Genomic DNA, 23,594 nt, shown 5'->3' with positions numbered 1-23,594 from the left:
CGTAAAACGTTGAGACCCATCACGCAAGAGACCTTTGCTTGGGTTATTGATTGCTAGGCTTTAAATTCTTTACTTTTCACTTTGTTCTGAGTGGTAAGGAATCTTTTCCTCTGAAGATAATCCAAATTGCGATGAACATTGAGACTGGGAACACTGTGGCACCTGTAAGGGAATGAGGCACCAAAGTTGTGTTGCATCCCAATGCCTCCTTCATCCTTTTCTTTATGGATGTTCTGTCCTAAGCAGGTTGAATGCTTGGGGAATATTTACTCTAGTCCTTGTTCTCAAAGCTGTCATAGATACACTCTCATGAGTGTATGTTCTAATGCTTTAAGTTTGTTGTTTTTATTAACATTATTTTAATAGAAATTATGGAACTCGTGTGTTTGAATGCTGTTCCATGAAACAATGTTATCCTGAGCAAGGGTTTCTTTCATCATGTATTTATTTCTACAGTGCTAGGTCTCTAGTGTAGGTATAATTTTGTCTACACTGATAACATCCACCCTGAAAACACAATGTGTGTGGGATGCTCTGTTGCTTGCTACCTGTAGTAATTTCCTACTACAGGTCCAAAATCTGTGAAAGCTTAAAAAAACCAGATAGCAGCCCCGAGGTGGGACCTGCTGCTGTAGTTGTGGGCTGGTAGTGGAGGCAGTGTGGGCTCTTCCTTAACAAAGCAGGTGCCCTCTAGCAGCTTCACAAGCACGTCCCTTCATAGTCAACATGTGAGACTTTTTTCCCCCTAAACTAATATGGCACTAAACCACCAAACTAAACATTTACCTTTGCGATGTAAATATTTCCTAAGCTGAGCTTCTATCAAATTGTGCATTTATTTATGCTGCTCGGTGAGAGATACAGACTTTGCAGCAGGAAGATCTCCTGTTTATGAATGGGATGAAGCACTTTTTTCACTTGCATCTTAAATGAAATCTAAATTATACATCATGCTTTGCATGCAACAAAAGTATTAGGTGTAATGAAAAAATGATTGTGTGTGATCAGCAGTAGTGATTTGCATGCTTTGTCCTGTATCTTTCCTTCAGCCTACTGCCCAGAAAAACTACTTTGTTAGCGTATTGAAAGAAGTTATTTGAATTCATCAACTGAGATATTTCAAACCCCCATATCTCTGGATCTCCCTGCATTACTTTGACCATTCAATGGCTGGAATATCCGTTGCTTAGGATGCATATTAAAAAGATTTCACAGTGTAGGTTGGCATTCAGGTCTGCATCTTTTCAACAACAACAGGTTTGAAAGGCAAAACTGCTTTTGCTGATGTCCTAAAGTACAGTGGACTGCTCTTAATGAAACTTCAGCTGGGGCAGTCTTAGAAATATGGTGCCATAAATAAAAATATATATAAGTACTGAAACATATTGTTGTTACTATGATCATAGATCAGGTCAAACTGGCTCTTTCTAGGCTGTGTGTACATAGACATATGTTTTCTAGGAATTATAAGGATTGTGTCTGCTTCCAATGATTTAGCCCAGTCGCTGACATTCTGTAGAGCAGCTGGAAAGAGTAACTAGTGCAGCACCAAAGAAACAGCCTTCTCAGTAATTCTCTGACTCAAAATCACTAGCGAGTAAAATTGTTCTACTGTAGAGCTCCAAAGCCACGTCTGTGTTCTGGGGAGACTTGCCTGGTCATATAGTTCTGCATCTCTTTCTTTCCTGCTATTAGGATGTAATTAAAGTTGCTAAAAATACATGCTTCCTAATATTGTTTTTTCTGTGTAGGCATCTACTGTTGTTTTACCCTCAAGGGAACAGTGTAAGACTGCATGGTACTTAACTGTATGAAGTGTTCTATACTACATACAAATATGACAGCTCCTTATTTACATCCTGATCCAAAGTCCTCTGAAGACTTGAAATTATAAAAGAAACTATAAAAAAAACAGAAGTACTTGTGGGCTTTGTTAGTTTTGCACAAGTGTTTTTGCTGATAGGATGTGAGGAGACCTTTGAACTATCAGTTTCACAGTAGCCTGGGAGAATTCACATTTTTAGTGCTAAGGAAATGAGTTGAACAAATGGGAGCACAGTTACTGCGCTTTTACTATACTGACGTCATACTTAATTATGGCTTAATCTACAGAACATACTGTTTGTTTAATAAGTCTCAGCAGAGATAGTTTAAGCATATGTTTTCACATCACCTGGAGGTAGCTGGGAACGACAGTGGCAACACTGTCAAGAAAGTGACAGTTGTTGAGGTTTTACGGCATGGCTCACCTTCAGTATACATGAAATCACTTAAAGGTAAACAGTAATAGGCATTTAAAGCCTAAGTAGCTCAATGCAAAGCAAGTCTTTCTTCCCCTTTGTACAGTAAAAACAAGTGTAATTTTCTTAGCACAATCTCAACAGCTTGCAGAGCTGGCAATAAAATCCTCAGCACACCTCCTGCTCAAGTGAGATGTGGTTATTACTAATGAAGGTTAAATATTGATCATCCTTTTGACCTGCTAAAAAGATGCAGATTTTAGTCTAAGCTTGCTACCCAAGGATGTTTTCTTTTGGTTTTTGTTTAAAACATGCCAGTTTTTCCTGTATATGAGGCTTTCTGTTTTCCCTCTTGTCTTCTCAGCCATCGTTTGAATTTTAATTATTGTTCCTCACATGTGGAAAGTCTCAAAAGGAACTTAAAGATTCTTGGAGGGAGGAGAGGTGGAAGAGAGAGGCCTGGGTTTGTATTTGTGATGGTTTTCCTCTAGCCAGTTTTGTTGTAAGGCAGAGCCTTCCTCTGCAAGAGCTATGATATGTCATATTTATTCAGGTGTCCAGTAACTCCTTCTTCAGCAAGTCAGGCTTATGAGCCTGATTTCCATGACTGCGGTGGAACTCATTAAAAGTTAAGATTACTTTGGCTACCCTTCCATCTCCAAGTACCAGGACAGCTTGAAGAACGCAGTTGTTAAAAATAAAATTATTTCATCCTTAGTTTTCATTCATTTGGCATTTGTGCAGAATCCTGCATGCCATCATATAAATCTTCTTCTTGGTGTTGCCTTTAGTTTTCTGTTGGACTGTTTCTGTCCTCTTGACCACCTTGTGTGACACAGGCCTAGGGATGGCAGGGATCTGAAGAACCAATCGGTGCTGTAAGTCTTCCCACAGGAACACTGCCTTCAAATTAAATGTTTCCTTCATAAGGATGTGAGGCTCTATTGCCAGCACATACAGACACTTGACAAACAAACTTGAAAAAAAAATATTTTTACAGAGTTGCTTGATAACATTGTATCAAGAATTGTCTTTGTTTTCCTTTATATCTGTTTTACTATCTCTTTACAGTATTCTTTAAAAATATGAGTTAACACTTATGAAGGATAATAGAATTTCAGCTAAGACAAATAATTATCTCATCTGAAGGTTTTTTTGTTTTGCCTTTGAATAATTAAATAATTTATGTATGTCATTGATTGTCTAAAAAGATGTTAAAGTTTCAAAACATTCAATAAATGTATTTCTTATAGTTTTTGTGTATAACATGAAATAATTCAGAAAGATAGTACTTGGTCTTCCTTGCATGAGGAACCAACAATGATCCTAGTATGTGATGTTAGAGAAGAACAACTTTTTGCAAGAAAGCTTTAATCCGAGATCTGTGATTCCTAGCTTGCTTTAAAAATGAAAGTTTTTGTTATCAGTCCATGTTTGAGGCCTGTGATAGTCTTCTCATCCTTTTATCAACTCAACTATTCTCCCTAGTGTCAAAGCTTTGACACTTTCCTCCTTGTTTCCAAGGAGCAAATGGGTGTATGTGCTCATTAATCCTGTGAGTCGTTACTCAAGGCTCACATAACTCACCCAATGCTATTCCTGTTGTCCTGGGTGGGATAATAAATCCAAGCAGGAGTAGTTGCAAAACTAGTTAGGAGGTAGCTGGGTGACAGTGTGCTGTCCTAGTGATGCAATGGGTATATACTTCGGCTATATTTTTACGGTGCTTCAGTTGTGAAGCCCATCCTTTATTTTGATGTGAACCTTCTTTGTAACATTGCTATTCTAGACAGAACACAAACTGTCCTTGCAAATACCGTTTAAAGTTTTCCAGCAGCAACTTTTTACTAAATATTTCATCTTCCTACCACTAAATAATATGTTTGCCTACTCAGATAGTCACATTCAAACATATTGACACAGCAGCTAAAATCACAATACATTGTTCGCTGTGGGTGTGAAAATTATTATTCAATGAATACATGTCCAAATTATACCTTAAATAATCAGTCTTTGATCACACTATCAAAAAAGTGAGACCTGAACTGCAGAAGTTCACAATTTTAACTACCTTTCCCAACTGTTAAATTGCAATTAAGCTCGTATTAGGTGACCCTGTGGTGTACCAGTGACTTAATTCTTACAATTTAACTTAGAAGTGTTGATTGGAGTTATTTAAAATAATGGATATTGCTTACATATGGAGTCATTTGCAGGATTACAGTCAAGTTTCAAATTATTTATATGAAACCCTTTTTTTGCTATTGCTGGAAGTTTCTAATGTTAAATTTTTAGTATGCGTTCTGAGCTTTTTTTGGTATTAAAGCTATGCAGTATCCGGTTTGAATTGAATACTTAGCACTCGTAATAAGACTCTTAACTGTTTACGTGGATTGTATTTATAAAGGAATTCTAGCTTGGTTTTCTGTAGTTCTTTTATCCTTTTAATTACTGGATTTAGTATGTGATTGTCTTACAGTCTTTAACCTCTTTTCCCTGTTGATTAATCATTCTAATATAAAATGAACATGTATTAAACATATGTAGTTGCTTACAGTAGCAGATTTGGCTGTTTCATTTCATATAAATCTCTTGTTGTACAAAGCAAACCCTTCATATTTAAGACTTCTTTGGTCATTACAATTGAATTATGTAATAGGCGTCCATCTGCTATTGAAACCTGTTCATCATTATTTCATTTATTTAAGTGGGATCATTCCAAGAAATGCTTAGTGATATCAAGTGTGCCACTCCTGAGAGTATAGTAGGACAGGGCTTCCTTCCTAGCTGCAAGAAGTATTTTAATGTTTATTGTCTTTTGATAAGGTTTTCTCTGATAGTTTAGTTGTCAATCCTCCTGTCTTTCCATGCTCTGTGTCACTCTGTACTACATTTGAGTACTTTAGTTGTGTGCAAGTCGCAAGTTCTATACATCTCCCCCAGCCCATTACGTTAATCGCTGTGGGATAGCAGAGCTTTGCTATCCATCAAGCTCGGCCCCTATCTCCGTGACACTGATCATGGTTAGCAGAGCAGTTAGGATTAAATGATTGGCAATGGAATGACAAAAGAGTGGGTAGAGAAGATGGATAGCCCCTTGTTCCTGTGCTTAAGTGTGAGCTGTAAGCAGCAGCTCAGAGCTGGGTAAAAATTATCTGATTGCTGTGATGACAACTAGGCTGCCCGTTACGGCAAACGTGCTCTCTGTACGAGCAGCTGAGTACCAGAATAGATGAGCTAAGGAGGGTAGAAATGTCACTGCAGGATTTAAGAACTGTGTTGGTAACTCTGTGGCCTTAGGAAATGAGGCTGTGGTTTACATCAAAGGAGATGGACTGGGTAACCTCATGAGGTCACTGCTAGTCCTGTGTTCTCTGAAGCTGCTGCTGACTCCCGGTTGTTCCTGAAGCACGTGGCTAGGAGGGAAGGGAGAAAAAAGCCTGCTGAATCCAAAAGAAGCCGTAGAACATAGGAACTTTTGGGATTTTTGTTGAACGAACCAGTTCATTGCTGGCAGACTGTACAATTTCAGGATGAAATTATCTAGTATAATATTGAGAATGTAATTTTTGGCAAAAGGAGTCCTAAAAGAAAGTATCCAAGAAAATCAGCCACCAATGATAAGAAAGTCTTAACATCCTTCTCTAGCAAAGTATGAGAAAGCAAATATGACAGTTCAGTTCCATTTGGATAGACTAGAGTTCCTTCCATACTACTTTGGGATCTTTCATCCTTTAAGATAACTTACTGCTTATGGTTCCTTTTTTCCATTTTTTGAAGTATAACTTTTTTTTTCCCCATTATACAGTCATCTGAATTACCTACATCTTACCTGTTTCTTTCCTTCATGAAGTTATCTAAACTTTAAAAGAAGACTTAAAACTTTACTTTTATTCAAAGTGATGATAAACAGCAGAATTTTTCTATTCCCACAACGTTCTTGGTATCTTCAAATATTGCAACATTTTTGTTTGTGCTTTTTGTTCCTTTCTTGGGCAGATGTCATTCTATTAGAGGTTGAAAAAATTCAAAGGAAATAGTTTTGTTTGTTTTATATGGTAATAAACCTACTGAATTAAAACAATGGTGTCCTTGATTATCCTTTGATATATGAAATTTATCTAAATTAATTATCTTCCAGCGTTTGCTAAAAATATTAGTATATGAAAATTCACAATGAGAGAACATCTGCTCAACAGAAGACTTATCAAAGGTGTTGTAATAAGCTATGTAATGGATGTTTTTGGCTTTGAAAAGAGAAAATAATGTGTATGGCATTTATTTAAATAATTTGTCTCAAGTCAGGATTTCCATCCTAATTTGAGAAAAAGAAGCAGTTTTGCCCAGAATATATTACGATTAAATTTGGAGTCTTTACAGCTAGCACGGTTAAAAGTGTAACTTGGAAATCTCGAAGTTAAAACAGCTAACACAGACAGTCGATTACAAAGATTCATTTGAAGTCCTGCTTAGAGGCACAGTAAGTGGCCCACTGCATCGAACTGGGTTTGAAATTGGCTCAGGGTGACTTGTTCTCAGTCCCAATCCGTCTGCTGATTTCTTCTGCTTTTCAGGAGTGTCTGTTAGATCTTTTTGAGATTTGATCCTGGGAGTAGCTGAAAGCCTTAGTCCTTTTCTCCACTGAGCTTTCCAAAGAAGCAGCAAGCATGTATGTGTAAAGAAATAAATTGTATTATCTAAGTTACGTCTCCTAGAATTTCTTCTTCATGTGAAAATTCGTGTTGCTTACCAAGGCACGTGCTTGAACTAGGAAGCACATAGTGTAGAGGGTGTCCTGTGAAAGTTCCTGCTAAATTCCTTATCACTCCTAATAGAAACTAATATCTTTATTTGTTTATGTAAATATTTTTAAGTGTTCTACTGCAAACATTTCCTCCTGAAAAGGCGGCTTACGCCAAAGTAACAGAATGATCACGTTGTGAGCGTATTGTGGTTGGACTCTATGATCTTGAAGGTCTTTTCCAACCTTAATGATTCTGTGAGTCTGTGATAATACAGACCAAGGCGGAGAGGCTCGGAGGTTTTCACATTCAATATAAATGGTTTCTTCAAAGACATTGTGTTCTGTGACATGGGAAGGAGAGAAGACTTGTTTCAGTGAAAACCTCTGAGGGCTTTCCACAAATGAAAGCATTTTTGTTTGTTTTCACCCTGGCACTGTCTAGCTGTCAGCAGCTGAAAGGTCACGTTGTTGGCTCTGTTATGAGGCTTGTCACCCTTCATACGTAGGAGGATAAGTGCTGGTCACTTTGACTCTCCATCCTGACATTAGCATTCAGTCAAGATCAGGCTGTTTGCAAAGGAGAACTTCACGCTAGGGCTCTTGTTTCCTCCAGGGTGTAAAATGTAATTGTGAAGAACTGGTTCATAGTGAGCTTGTGGGGACTTAAGCTTCTGTTCTGCATAGGGCTACTGAGAGTGGCAAATGACAAGATTACAGGTAATGTTTTTCTACCAGTGTATCTCTATTTTATTAAAGAAGGTGTATGGCTATTCTGTAGTATTTTTGTGTCATTAGAGAACATCACTATCATGTCATTTTCTAGTTTGCTGAGATATGTACTATTGTGTGACCCTTTGCTGATTAGATAAAAAATGTGTAGGGAATATTTGGGTCTTTCTCATTATCTGAATAATTCTTAGATTTCTCTGTCTATAAAGTGTGCCAAATTAAGGCTGAATAATGACCTTCTCTGGCTCAAATCCACAGGAGAGGACTCGGGGTCAGCCCCCTTAATGAAAATGCGTTTCTGTCAAAGAAAGAGCAAAAATGAGAGGAACAAGGCTGCCCCTGGACTTAGCACCTGCCCACCTCTAAAATATTTCAGGATTTGTAAGAAAAAGTGGATAGTTTTAGTTGTCTTGTTAATCCTGATCTCTAGCAATATTTGCTGAGCCTGATCCATAAGTAATACTAGCACTGTGCAAGTCTGAAGTGTATGAAGAACTATTGTAGCTGTGTGATGTAAATAAAGAATTGGAGCATGAATATTAAAGGTCTAGGTTATGGGTCGAGAAGGTAGGACATGTGATTTCAATAAAAAGACTGACCAGGCTCTAAACGAGATGTCCATGACCTTGTTGGGAGGAAGTTGTGCAGGCTGAGAGAAGCTTTCATGTGGCGTTTAAAGATATGTAGCATAAACTGACCATATGGTGCTTTCAGTGACTGGTACCTGTGCGTATGCTTTGCCTCTGGATGAAGCAATTAGTTGATTATTAAGTGCTGAGTAAATGAGAAATACTATGCCAGGAATTGAACAAATAAACATAAATCATATATATTCCTGTTCAAGAATGCTATATTGATGTGAACACATGCAGCTGCTTAAGCTCCTTTCCACAACAGAAGTTCAGATCATGGTCCAGTAAATCTTGGGAGAGATTTTTGGATCCTGTGAATAAAACTTTACTCCCTGACTTTGAACACAGCATTGTGTTGAATTGGATAGGGCAGAAATAAATTATAACTTTTTTTTTATACCCTGAATGTAAAAACTCTGTGTACTGTTTTGCAAGATGCATTCCCAGGATTTTGTCTGTCGTTTAGTGTGGCCAAAACATAAATATTTTACTGTATGCCAAGCTCTAAAAATGTAGATTTAACTCAAAAGGTATAAAAGGTAAAAAAAGATTAAATAAAAGTCTGAAAAGTCTTAAATAGGAAATGCTGTGCATGCTTTTTCTTCCCTTCTCCTATTCAGTTACAGTAATTTAGGTTTTAGCATATGATGAATTCTATCGTAAATTACTACCAGAATATACTTTTCAACTTTTGAGTAATTTTTTTCAGAAATTAATCTGCAAACCCTTCCATGTTTCAGGGAGAGATCAAAGAAAATCCCAAATGGAAAACATGCTCTTGAGGAGGGGTAGGAAATAAAGTTCTGAGTTTTTAAGCTCTTGTAATGAAGATAACTTAATTAAAATCAAAGCAAAACTAATTAAGAAATTTAAAAGTACAAGTTTTTGACTGCATAATATCCCTGAAACATGGCAGAAGAGGCTTATTATCATGGATAGACATTCCTGGCCATGCGGACAGGTGACACACTCAGTGGTGGATCAGAATGAAAATGTGCAGCTGTATTACAGTTTTCTGACTATTCTTATTGGCCTTCCTGTTCATTTCTTAGTCTTCCTGCTTTCTTAATGTCTTAGAAAAATGCTATTTTGGCAGGCTGTTCTCCCTCTTCCCTGGGAGTTTTCTCTGGGTATGCAGCTGGGGACAAAGCAGCTGAGCTTTGTGTTTATCTGTGGTTTTTTTCGTGGTTCTTTCCTAGATCTCACCCATTCCCAAATTATAAAGGAAAGCATGTTTATACATGCATACACGTGTTCTATACACACCTTTCTTTGCCCTTTTCCTTTTTGTTGGAAAAGAAGAATAGATTGAAAATTCCAAATTTGTTTGTTTCACTTGACCCACAGTAAAAGTACCTTTAATTTGTGAAGAAGTGCAAGAAGTCATTAAATTGAATTAATTAAACATTCTCGATTAGTCTTAAGCTATTTTTATAGAAGCTTTAAATACTGTGCTGTCATGATCTTTTATCCTTAAACATTAATTTGTATGGTGCTATATCATATCACTTGAAAGCTTTTAAATGTGGGTTTTGGATTGATTTGCCCATGAGGGGTTTTTTATGAATACTTAGTGAAAGCCTAATGAGCATATTCCCTGCTATAACAGACCAAGATTTTATTAGACCGAGTTTTCTTCGCTTTGAAAAGTGTTGCCATATGGGAGGTTTGTATTTTCAGGCTCTCAGGTGCTCTTAGCAGATGGAGATTGAAGTGCTGTGAAGACAGCACACCAAGCAACTGCTGTCGAAGCGGGGTGGTGGGGTCACTGAGACCATAGCAGAAGCCTGGCAAGATCCATAGAGCCCCAACAGTGGAATTCTGAAAACGGGGACAATGTTAATGCCTGCAGGGAAAAACAATTTAGAAGTACAATGGTTTCCCTGTGCATCTGGTTCCCCGATGAAAGCGGATATTAATTAGATTCACAGCAAATAATTTACATTCTCATGATGGACCTGAAGAAGCACTCAATTATATAAATGTTATCTCCTGTATAATTCTTTTCAAGAACCCTGTTGACCTACTTTTCATAATTGCATTCCCTCCAATAAGGAAGATCCCGATACCTTTGACCTCTTCCAGTCAATGTGATCACAGCTGGTGACCTTCATCCCTCATTGCTTGAGAGCTGAATGTATCTTTTCAGAGGCAGCTGCCTTACTGAAGTGGGAGCATCTCTGTCGTAGGCAGGCACTGGTCCTGTCTTGTTTGCCTTTTTTGCCTCTTATTTATCAACAGCTTTGTGGAATTCTGTTTCTCCATGTCTGGTGTAACTGCATAAATTATAATTGTAATTACTTTTATAATGGAGATTTTGATCTTTGTCTTCTTTTAGAAAGAAACATTTTTGGCTCTAGAAACATCGAGTAGGAAACAAAGGCACCTGTTTTTTTGTGAAACTTCCCTTCTAAGAGACATTGCCAGGTGTTTGCAACATAGGAGAGAGAAGTACTATCCTTGGGGAGGCTGAGCTTTCATTTACCCATAGAGAGATGATTTCTAACCATCTGCTCTGTATCTCAAAGAACTGATATGTTAAAAATATGTGTATTTTCTCTTCCACTGGGAGCCTGCCTGTGCAGCACACACAATACTGAAGGAACCAGTGTACAAGAAGCGTCACTGAAAATAAGTATTGTCTTCAGTTATAAAATAAGGCCATCTTAGATGACAATTTTTTTAGGAAGTTTGTTAAAAAAAGCCCTCTAATTAGCGCATGTATATGATTAACTGCTCCAATTCATTTTGCAAAGACAGCTGAAAATAAAGATAACTCTACAGATACGCTAAAGAAAACAGTTTAAAGAAGCAGTTTCAGAGCCAATAAAACCCTGAGCTAATATTAAGCTGCTGTATTCTAAACAAGATCTATTTTTCAAAGTGTGTTTTAAGTTAGTGTTTTTCTTCACTCTGCTAGGTTTTTCTCGAGATAGAGAGTATAAAAGCTTAGATCTCCATAATTTTTGTTCTGCTGGATAAAATGCAAACCAAGAATTTAATTGTATGGAAATAGGTAAATTATTTCTTTCTTTCCTTTTTTTTTTTTTTAAAGTAGAGGCTAAGCCTGTTTTCCAAGCACACATACTGGAATCTGAGCCAGGTATGAATTAGCTTTTCAGAACTTGTTTATGTCCAGTTAGTTAGGCTGTTTTCATAAGCTTTGCCCAAAATAAGAACAAATGTAAGATTTATTTGTGTAGACATATGTGACAGCTTTAGAAGGACCTGAAGTACTGACAGGCAGGGGATAATCACCAACAACAGTGCTTAATGACTGCTGTATCCATGTTCCTCTTGATATCTTATTTCCAATCAGCAACATAGCAGTTTTGTGTCAGACACTCATTACCTTCAAGCCTGGTGGTGGGATACTTCCCTTTTCCTTGTAGCTCCTTGGCTGAATGTCATTTACTCAGGTATTTATGGTGTTATTCAGAGGTTTCCATTGGATTCCTGTTTATGGCTGGCAGTAGCACTCTTTGGATGGGTTTTGACTGGCAGTTGACACTCAGTAGTGGAGAGGGATTTTTATTCCTGGTAAAAGTCTAAAGCATAAGGAGATGTTGCAGAGGAGAAATATCTTTAAATTAAAGGTAATACGGCTTTACTGATTGTTTTTCCCTTTGCCTTAAATTTTACACTTTATATTTCCAGGGGAGTGATGTTAAGGACTATGTAGAATGGGATTTGTTCATTTGTACAAGCTTCATCTCTCACTCCTGGAGTTACTTCTGGGACAGCCACAGGGCTTATGGGCAGGGTTTGATATAGACATTGCACCAAAAAACTGTGAAAGGGTAGTTCTGCACATTTCACAGTGATTTCATTGGCATCACTGTTAGAATCGTTTACAAACTGAGCTGAAATTCTTCATTGGTTTCAAGTGTGATTTTCTTAACACTGGGCTCTGCTTGCTGCAGTTTATAATTAGACTTGGAGTATTACGTTTGGGCATAAACGACAGCATTGATTTCTCCTTTTACCCAATTATTGACCAGACTTAGGAAAGAAACAAGATTTCTTTTTCTATAGGTATTTTGCATATAGGTAATTAAGTTCATGTAGAACCAGCCACTTGTGTAAACTTGACTATATAAGTGTTTTCACAAATTTACGTTTATATATTTATTCATTAACTTTTTCCCCTTAGCTGTCAGTTTAGGAATTTATTAAAAAAATATATCTAATTTGAAGTGATTTGATTTTATGAGTCTTAGTTCATGAAGTAAGCCATTTCAACTCTTTTTTTTGCTCTGAGAAATGATTGTTCATGAGTATAAAGTTCTTGGTATAAAGATGTATGTTCTTGGTATAAAGATGTAGATAACTGGTTATCAGTGAGCTTTGACGTTCCCAGGTCTTTCAAAGAGACATGTTTTACACCGAAAATGATACTTTAGATTGTAGTGAAAGGTTTCCATAAAGAAACAGAAATTTATTGTGGATTTCAAGAATGTTACGAAACCAGATAGTAAACAGCTCTTCAAACAGGTTTTGCTCATACAACCCTCTGTCTTTGAAATGCTGATACTTGCCAAACTCCTTCCCTCTTTCTAATTTCCGAGATGGTTTTTCAAGAAGCACTTTCAAAACAGGACCTTTAATCATCTCCTCGAAACATTTAAGAAAACCACTTCCATGCACATGTAAACTTAAACTTCTAATTATGCAGTCACTCATTTTATACAGAAATAAACAACTGAAAGGACTGAGCGCTGTTTGTTGTTGTAGTAAATGCAAGGGATTAAAATGTAACAAAAATGCTTTGATTCCTGCAGAGCTATAGATGCCGTGTTGTAGCTGCGTTGAGCAATATGAAACCTGTCTCTATAACTGTTGGAACTTGAGAATCATGGAATGTTTTGGGTAGGAAAGGACCTTAAAGATCTTCCAGTTCCAAGTCCCCTGCCATGGGGAGGAACTTTTTCCACTAGACGAGGTTGCTCAAAGCCTCATCCAGCCTGGCTTTGATTTTTGACTCATTTGAAACAATAGCTATTAATAGTTATAGAGACTGACCTTGAAAATGAAGTGTGCACATATAAACTAATAGGTTAATTTTAACAGTGTTCCCTTTGTTGTTTCCCGGTGTAATAATTGGTAAATGTCCCAAAACCTGTACTGTAAGAGTTTTCCTTTGAAGCTCATAGGCAGCTTTACAAGCATGTTTAGTAGTACGTATTAGAGTGATTACGCTATAGAACATGTAGATGGTGCCTGCAAAACAGATATTGTGTTCAGAGGACAGTTGAGTTGTTCTGAGGAACAGTGGGTTTTTGTTATTGTAATACCTGTTGTCGTATCAGACTAAGAAGCTACCATTGTAATGCTTCTTGAAAAATTAAAGCGCTCAATCAGAAATTGCAGCAGCAAAGGTCTTTCTAGAGAGCAACTCAGTTCAGCAGGCACCAAAGCTGGCAGTGTACAGGGCACCAACTTATAGAATTCTCATTGTGATGAGAAAGTGACATAATATCTGTTGGCTTTTGGTATGAACTAAACCGATAGATAAATCTACAAGTGGAATTTGGCTTAATTTCTTATTTATACCCGGTTTTATCTCTCTGTAACAGTATTGGCTTCAATGAAGTTTTTTCTCACTTACATCAGTGTGAAAGTAATCAAGAAGCCTTTTCCTGGTGATCTGCAATGTAACCACGTGGAAGGCACTACTGTAATTTATATATTGATAAATTAATGTTATGTATTGCACAGAGGCTTTGTGAGCTTCAATTAATGTTAGAATAGTTTTATATTAATTAATGATGGAGTAGTCATGAGCTAATTAACTCTATATCTCAAGTACATCAGACTCTGGTGGCTGAATGCAGCAGTTTCCTTGGGTGTGCTGGGTTCCCCAGACTGCCCTGTTTTTAAGCCTGTTGCTTTCAAGATGCCTCAGTGTTGGCCTTAGGTAACTAAATCCTTCGTTGGCAACTTTGGCACGTGAAATATAAAATAGATTTTATATAAACTGAGATAGGATTTGATAATTAAAATATATATCTAAAGAAATAATAAAAAACTATATATGTTTTTATATAAAGACCTTTACTTACAAAAATACATATTTGAAATTTTTTTTTTGCTTGAAATGGCAATTTGCAGATGTTTTCTGGGACAGGAGAGGAGAATTGGGTACCTCCCTGCTGATAATATGAAATTAAAGCTTGCTGATTTCTACCAAGTGAATAAATTTATATCACGGTAAAATAGAGAAAAATAGAATTTCTTAAAATTTCTTAAAATTCAATTTCTTAAAATTCTATTTCATAGAGGCTGTTTATGCTAGTGCTGTTTGTGTCTGCTTGGAACAGTTAGGAGTTCCTCCCACTGAAACACCACAGTAGGATGCTAAAGCTCTACAGCCCAGGTGAGGGCATCAACATTAGGTATCTCATTTAATTATTATTTCACATTGTTTCTATTTCTTGGTTTGATATCCAAGTTCAGAATCGCTTTACTTTCACTTTTACTTTACATTGCATCACTTTATTTTTGTTCATTTTTAATCACTGCATTCTAAACCATTCTCATTTTCAGAAGAACGTCAGTTATGTGACGTAGGAGAGTTTCAGTGTCATGATGGTGTGACTTGTGTCTCCCAGCACTGGCTGTGTGATGGAGAGCCTGATTGTCCTGATGATTCTGATGAGTCTTTAGACACATGTAAGTAAAGAAGGATCCGCTCTTATTTTATCTTCCTTTTAGCAGTAACCTTTATAGTTGTGCTAACTGCATAGTTGAAAGGGTGTATTAATTTTTTTTTGTTTTAACAAATCCTGAACAAATCAAGGGAAACAGGTTACCTTCACTTGGTAGGTGAGAGGCAAAAGAAATGGAAGAGATACAAGGTGTTTTGCTCGTGTGCCGCTTTGTAATTAGCACTGTTGCCAGAGCGTATGTCCCCGGTCCTTTCACTGAGCTGTAGAGAGGGCAGAGGCAGTGTCAGACACAGGGAAAAATGTATTCTGCTAAAGGAGGGGAGGAGGTGGGGTGGAACTGAATAGTGCAAAATGTTTTCAATAAAAGTATGAAAAGCAACATCAAAGGGAGAAATTAAAGAAGATGTAAAAACTATGAGGGGGAAAAAAAGCAAAGAAAGGAAAATGAGGGAAAGCTTTAATAAAACATGTTTAATTATAATAAAAGACCTTGTTTTCTTCAATGTGGCTAAGAGCTTCTGAAAACTGGAGTAGCAACCTCACAGATTTTTTTCTTATCAGCTTTGTAGACTACTGATGAGGTGGTATTAAATCTTAATGTTCCCTTGTTTGCTGCATTCTGAGGAAAATAAGGGAATTTCCTGATTTATCCCCAGAATAATCACTTAATATAGGAGAAGAACCACCATGTATTTTGTATCAAAGCAATACTGGCAATCAGGAAGGCTAGAAATGGGGTTTACTGCTAAAAGAAAAGAAAATATCAAACATCAGACAGTATTTAGGAGTGTAATCTTTAAAATGAGGGATAGAAAGTCAAGATGTCTGGAAACTATTTCCGTCTGGGCAAACATTGCACTGATGATTGCAGCCTTCCTGCTCCACCGTTTGTTCTCTGGAACTTATAGGAAAATTGCCTCTGGGGCTGTGCTGAGGATGCTCTGATTATCCACCTTTGAAACACTCTGGGACTCTCAAAACCAAAATACTGTAGTTGGAAGCACTGGATGCATTTAATTTTTTATGACTGCACTGATGATTGATTACTGTCTTGTCTAATATAATATTTTCAAGCATGGCGTTAGTACATGCAGTTACAAGTTTTTCTGGTAAGTAATGAACATAGTGATGATCTAGTCCCTTTATTAGTGTTCGTAAAGAGATCTAGGACTGGACAGAAAGGAGAGAAAAATTACATTCTTAGTTGTTCTTGAATTCAGCCGCTGAGTTGGATAAGGTTGGGTCAAGGCTTTATACAGGCACTGCTTTTGTAGGCTCTTAGTGAACATGATGGAGGTGTCCTGTCACTGCCTGTGTTCTTCTGAGTCAATGGACAGCTTCCCTCACCAATCTGTTCTTCTACTTGTCATCTTCCACTAAATGGTTTCACAAATAGCTTTGTAAAACTAAAAAGGAATTCCGATGGTACCTATAGTTGTTTTCTCCTCTGATTCTTAGCCGCTGTAATTCTTTCTACTTTCACTGGAGCTGCTGCTTTTTATAGTACCAAGGAACCTGGTTCAGTAATTTGTAACGAATAATTTAGTGAACAAATTGTTGGTTTTTAGTCCGTGAGTTGTTTGTAAGAATATTGATTTGAAAAATAGTTGTATTAATAAAACTCTTGACCAAGTGCTTTCTATCATTTCTTGGGTGGTTAAGTCTTTAGGTTGTTCATAAGGTTTTTGCAAATAGTCAGGATTCAAAAATCAATTTACCTAACCTAATCGGATGATGCTAGGTACTTTAGTAGGCTAAAATCAGCAAGCTCACTTGAAATCAATAGAACTCTACCAGACACCCCAGAATCTGGCCAGGTATATTTGACTTTTACAGATGGCTGTTGGCCTGGAGATTGATGCAAATGTTTAGAGGATTTTCTTATTGTAGAAAGTAATAGCTAACACAAAAACAAACAAACAGAACCCAAACCTGTCTGTGGACTCATTTACTGAAGTATTTTGGTGGGACAATCACAAGAGTTGCATATACTGGTGAAAAGCATAGAGTTTTGAATACAAAAACAGTGACAACCTTTCGTATTGTCTATTGTCTGTTCACTATTGCCTGCTTTAGGCACTCAGTAGTTGGAAACATCTGTTTGAAACAGATGTTTTTACTTGGGATTATTATTTTTTTTTTTCAATTTTACCATTCTTGCTGCTATTATTGGTCTTAAGTTGTAAGCATTTGCCTGTCTCAGCACCTTTTATAGGGGATTAAGTAAGGTCACTAATTGTATCTCAGATATACAGTTTGCATAATTGTCATTTTGGGGTGCTAGTGTGTTTTGAGTTCCATACTAGTACCTCTGAGTAGCATATTTATCTTTAAATAACCATATGGTTACCTAAGGAATATCAATGACTTCTGAAACCTAAGCATTTGATTTGGTATGCTACTACCCTGTTTCCTCCTCGGTGTCCTACAGGGTTGAGATCTATGAGGTATAATGGCTAATGACTCCATCCATTTGGTACTTGAGGATTTTTTTGTGTGTGTTTGCAGCTTCAGGATTTGTCTGGCTTGAATATTGTTTTTTTAATCTCTGTTCACAATTCTTCTCTGTCAGAATGCTTTGTGCTAAGGCAAGGTGAAACAAAGGAGCAGGAATAAGAAATTGCTTATTTCCTAGCTTCTTTCTGGAACCATACACATTGATTGTTTGGTTTTTGCAATGCTTGATGCGCCAGCAGCTCCAGGAGGGGCTGGTTTATTGTCTCGTAGCCATGAAGAAGGAAAGTGCTGTAACACTGCCTAATACGTTACCTTTGAAGAGAGACTTGAAGTCTTGCACAAGTATACCCTGAGCTCTTTTGTTATCAGTCAGCAGCGTGTTGCAGGCATCGGTGCTTAGTTATGGTACAGTTGCCTATTAGAAACATCTATGACCCTAAGTACTGCTTGAATATCATGAATATCTTATGAGAGGGGGAAAAAAACAGTACAGTATGAGAATTACTACCACCTAAACATGAAAGTACTTGATGTTCAGTTATTTTAGTAGCATCAAAATTCTGAAAACAACTCACTTTATACTGCCAGACTGCAATTCTCTCCCTTGTATTGTCCACAACTTCACATTCTTTGTTCTCCTGGCACTGTTCTTGTGTTTGAGCTTTCTTAAATGGTATCCGAATGACTGCATACATGCCACACACACAATTTATTTGTAACTGACAGGTCCTGAATTGAAAGAACCCCAGTTTGTATTAACAAATCATCAGATTTGAATGGTCACTGTGTCTCAGTTTGAGTAGATGTAGCCTTACCATAGCATGTTGAAATTATCTCTGATAATAATCTTTCTCTGGGATTTTGAGAGAATATCATCTTCTATAATCATGATTAAAATGAAGTTGGAGGAGTAAATGAAATGTAGCAACCAGAAATACCTTGTTTAAAGGCTTGAGTCTTACTTTGTTTGCTAAAATAGCTTCTTTCATTCTCTGGGTGCTAATTATGAGACTTGTTTCACAAGCTTAACAATTGTTAATTGGGTACCTCAATGGTAGTTCTTTTACCAGCAAAGGATAAGATAATTGGATGTGATGATGCTCCTGTGGTATGAAACAATAAAGATAAAATTTCCTTAAGCTCCTAATTCTTTTATGAGTAGATTCAATGAAATTCAACAGAGGCCAGGTTACCAAACCAATCTTGAGTAGCTTTGGAAAATCCCAGATCAATAAATAACTTGCATACATTGGAGAAGAGCTCCATTTACCATGTTGAAGGTAAATGAAAAAGGTGCTGGACATGAGGGAAATATGGTCTTGTATTATCACTTTAATTTGCTGTACACATTTACTATGGAACAAGGAATCTGCTATGTATAGTAGCTCCTTACACCTATTCTTCAGCTGGATACTTGACTTACTGATCATATTAATTGAAGCTGCTTTATCTGAGATGATGAATGAGTACTCACTTTTTCTCTTTGAATTAGGATCTTTCATATCAGTAGTGTAAAACTTAAGTTTTAAAGTTATTGTAGGGAGTGAACCACAACAGAGTGACAAATGTTCATAAATTTTGTGACGCTTCTGCTACTTTTCATAAGATTAAGTTAAATGCTTAATGCAGCAATACAATATTGCCATGCTTTTATGTTATCTGGTGAAAAGAAGTGCTTCTGAGAGAACAAGATGAATGTTTTGGAGTAGGATTAACTTCACTAATAGCATTGTTACAGTCCTGAAAGAAAACACTGTTCCCATTGAGGGTCTTCTTGCAGTTCACCCTGGAAAACCTACTATGGTTGGTAACCCCCGGTAAAGAAAAGATGCATAAAGACGTATTTATTATATGGTTGGGTTTTTTTTTTTGTTTTTTTTTTTTGCCATCCTGTGTTGTAGCCTAGAGACTCTCAGGTCTTCTGTGCTTAGTCCCATTCAGATAGTTTACCATTGTCTACCCTCTTTCCCTGCAGTGAACACCTTACTCTGTCCTTTGGGAAAACTGCTGTACTCTGCCCCTCTAGGAAAGGTCATTTTGCTGGTGTGATGGGATTGCTGATGTTCTGGTAGTTAACCGAATATTAGAGCAAACAATCTGGAAAGGATGAATGTCAATGGTGTTCATGCCCTCTAAACTTTTTTGAAAGGTTATAGAGAAGCACCCCAGGGAGACAAATCCGGTATTGCAGTTGGTCTGGAAGAGTTCAAGTTGTTCCACTGTGGCATTTGGGACCGGTGCTGATGAGACCAAGTTGTCTTCTTCAGAGGGTTCATACTTTGGAGATATTCCTATGTTTGTCATCACTAATTCATTTCTCTCTCTGGACTGCCCCATCTTGGGGCATGAGAGAGCGCTCATCGGGCCAGGGAATAATAACTTTTGTGTGTTTGCACTTTGTCACATCGCATATAAGTGATGATATTGAGGCTCTAGAGAACATTTAGAGGCAATTCCTTTTTATAATTTCCCAACGGATGGTAATACTACTTCTGAGATAGAAGCACATTGCCAGATTACTAAAATACGTGTGTTATCCTTCTCTGAATCGTTCATTCTCTAGCTTGTTCATTCTGTGTGAAATTTGCCCCCATGGGGCAAATTTTTCAACATGTTTGAGTTTTGGGGTGGGGTGGTGGTGCTTTTGGGGTGGTCAGTGTGAAAAGTGAGAACTATGTGGGGAATCACGATGTTATTGCTGCATGGAAGCTCAGCATCTGTGGCAAGAGGTCAGAGTAATTTCTGAAGCTCTCTGGATGCGTATTATCTTTCGGAATAATACACGCAACAAGAAGTTCAGATTGAAGGACTTCAAGGTCGTTGTATTCTCTCAGTGACATGGTCATTAGAAGTCTTAGTCTTCTTTTTTTTATGTCTATGGCTGATTATCTTGTGCATGGTTTTCCAAGAGTGGTTCACAGGGAATTCAATTAAATGATTGCTGACAAAATGAGCCTCTTTTAAGGTCTGTAGAAACATGTAAGTATAATACAAGGCCAGGATAGAGCCTTTGAAAGATGATGCCCAATACCTAAAACTCTGAAACAGCTCATTTATGGATTAATTGCTTGCTAAAATTGCACTTTCTACACAGGAGCAGATCTAATGGGATATATACTCGTAAGACAAGAAAATGAAACGATCAATCTTTTGAAAAACTTAGGAAAGTAATTCATAGTTTGACCAAGACTTTGTTTTCAAGTTTTTAACTCAAAGCTATTTTCATAGCTAAACTATAAATTACACCCAAAAGATGTGCACATGTGGAAAGAAGAGATGGAAAGACTTGGCACAATTTCTCTTTCATGAGGTTGTGCTGGCTGTTAATCATAGAATCATAGAATAACCAGGTAGGAAGAGACCCACCAGATCATCGAGTCCAACCATTCCTATCAAACACTAAACCATGCCCTTCAGCACCTTGTCCACCCGTGCTTTAAACACCTCCAGGGAATGTGAATCAACCCCCTTCCTGGGCAGCCTCTGCCAGTGCCCAATGACCCTTTCTGTGAAGAATTTTTTCCTAATGTCCAGCCTGAACCTCCCCTGGTGGAGCTTGAGGCCATTCCCTCTTGTCCTGTCCCCTGTCACTTGGGAGAAGAGCCCAGCACCCTCCTCTCCACAACCTCCTTTCAGGTAGTTGTAGAGAGCAATGAGGTCTCCCCTCAGCCTCCTCTTCTCCAGGCTAAACACCCCCAGCTCTCTCAGCCGCGCCTCATAAGTCTAACCTAATGACTCCCCACTCCCCCCGAGTTGAGCTTCTTGACTGTATTTGGCCACAAATAAGATACGTTTCCCTGTTAATCATAGGCTGGATCTGGGCCATCTTTCAGCTGCAGATGCACAGAAGGAATGTGTCTCCTGCACTGTCAATGCAGGAGACCCCAGTGCGGACCTAAACAATAGCACTGTGGTTGAAAGAAACTGCACCAGTGGGTCTAAGCTTCCCTGGGGCAAAATAGCCTGTCTGCCTGAAAAAGTGAGGCAGGAACTGTTCTTCAGAACACAGAAAACATCATTGGGCACTGGCAGAGGCTGCCCAGGGAGGAGGTTGGGTCACCTTCCCTGGAGGGGTTTAAGGCACGGGTGGACAAGGTGCTAAGGGACATGGTTTAGTGTTTGATAGGAATGGTTGGACTCGGTGATCCGGTGGGTCTCTTCCAACCTGGTGATTCTATGATTCGAAGTGATGGGAGGGAAAGGTGTGAGGTTGCAGCGTGGGTTGATGCGTAGAGATCTGAACTTTTTTCCATGATGCTTTTGTCCCTATTCCCACGCACAATTGTCTGTAATCCACTTAATTCACATTCTTTTTTACAACTTAATTTTATTACACACATACTTTCTTTTCTCCTTTTTGCTTTCATACTTATGTCCTTGCAACTCCTTCAAGGCCGCCTGTATTTCAGTTATCCTTTGCACTCTAGCTCAGCATTTTCACTTTTTTTTTTTGTTTGTTTAGCCCTACTCCCCACTGTGGCTTTATTTACTATTTTCCCACTTTTCTTTTTTGTGACTCTTTTTTTTCTTTTCGTTTCTCCTGAGAAAACTAGTGAAATTACTATGAAAACTGTTTTTCATCTTCCATGTTTTTATTTTTCCTCTGTCATTATCCTGAACAGATTCCATTTCCCCTCCCATAGGTCTCATTCTTTTCTCTTCGCTCATGTCCTAATTCTTATTCTTTCATTTTCTATCTCAGTTTTTATTTTACCGTTAACAGTCCTTTGTCTTTGTTCTGTCTTATGGTACTGCTGTTCAATAGTCAGCATCAGGGAAGGAGAGTATTTTGGGAAATGGGAAATGCACCTTAAGCAGCATAATTCAGCCAAATATCAAAATGATTGCGAGAGCCTTGATTGTTAGGCTGCCATTGCACTCTACCAGGAATAGCTACCAGGTAAAAGGGAGGTAGAGAAATTACTGCATCGCAGCATTCTCTGTTGATTAGGCATTGATCAAATTTTAAAAAGAAACAACAAAAAACCAAAAAAAATATTTCAAAAAAATCTAAGTAGGTGGTGTCATCAAAAGCCTTTTTGGCTTTCTCTAGCATAAAGAGATAATTTTTGACAATGCAGGCATTTACAAATTACAGCAATCTTATGGATGAAATTTCTTGTGGGGAGGTTTTCATCTAAGGTGATGCTACTTCACTGCGGGCCCCGATTGCGCTAAAACTTGTTACAAATACTCATTTATAATTATAATGATACACACGGCCTGTAGATCCTGCACTGGGAGAAATGTAGTGTGTTTAAGTAGTGGGCTGGATGGTGTACTTTGTTTGTCACTTAAAGTGTTAAAGTGCAACAACCATTTTTCTTCTCAAATTACTGATGAAAATAACCCTCATAAGCAAGCAGATGGCTTTCTGGAAGAGAAGTAAAATTGCTTTTTTTTTTTTTTTTTTAAAAAAAGCGGGCTGTGATTTGAAATAAGAATTGAGATGTGCTATTAATGTTAAAATGCTCGGTAGTTTTAGTCAGCAAGGAGGGCACTTTTGCTGTGGATGAAGAAATAATGCAAGACAAAAACCTCTGCTCACAAAGACTAATGCATAACTATGACAAAGGAGTGTAACTCACTGAGGCCAGCAGTCTGAATGCAGCTGGGCTACATTTCAGCCTTTTAATAAAGCAGAAAAGGAAATGATGGAAAAGATTTCATTTCCAAAAGTTTCCTTCAGGATTTAGTTCCTTATGTTAATCTATGGATGTACGGATCTAATCCTGAAAGTTCATGTTTTAGCAGCTCTTACTCATACCCCTGTACTTCTGGGTGAATCTTAGCTGTGCCAAATTAAACGTTTGAAAGTCTGCATTGCTTAATGCCTTTGTTTTACATTATTGAAAGATGCATCAACATTAATGTGCATCTGTTTTTAGGACTGTGATTTGTGCCTTTAAAAGTAGGTCTTAAATTGTGTGTAAAACTTGGATGTACCCAATGTGAAATAATTTTAAGTGAGTTCTACTCATGAGAACAGGTGTTTATAGGATTGGACCCAAGTTTGTGTATATTATTTCCTCATGGAGATTACTAAATTAATTTTTACCACCTGACATTTATAACCTCATTAAAGACACAGCTTCTCAGAAGGTATAGCTGTTAATGTATTTGC

At 37.6% G+C, this 23,594-nt stretch overlaps 1 protein-coding gene across 1 annotated transcript in view; it reads left to right on the top strand.

Annotated features, from left to right (window-relative positions):
• Positions 1–23,594, top strand: part of LRP1B (LDL receptor related protein 1B) — a 699,724-nt gene that overhangs the window by 154,917 nt on the left and 521,213 nt on the right. The window contains exon 2 of the mRNA XM_069861579.1: positions 14,892–15,017. Coding sequence (XP_069717680.1) covers positions 14,892–15,017 — 126 coding nt within the window. The remainder of the gene's footprint in view (positions 1–14,891; positions 15,018–23,594) is intronic.

The sequence above is a fragment of the Phaenicophaeus curvirostris genome, chromosome 7, assembly GCF_032191515.1.
Source record: "Phaenicophaeus curvirostris isolate KB17595 chromosome 7, BPBGC_Pcur_1.0, whole genome shotgun sequence".
Lineage (NCBI taxonomy): Eukaryota > Metazoa > Chordata > Aves > Cuculiformes > Cuculidae > Phaenicophaeus > Phaenicophaeus curvirostris.
The sequence above is the reverse complement of the archived record's forward strand: the minus strand, read 5'-3'. Positions and strand labels throughout refer to the sequence as shown.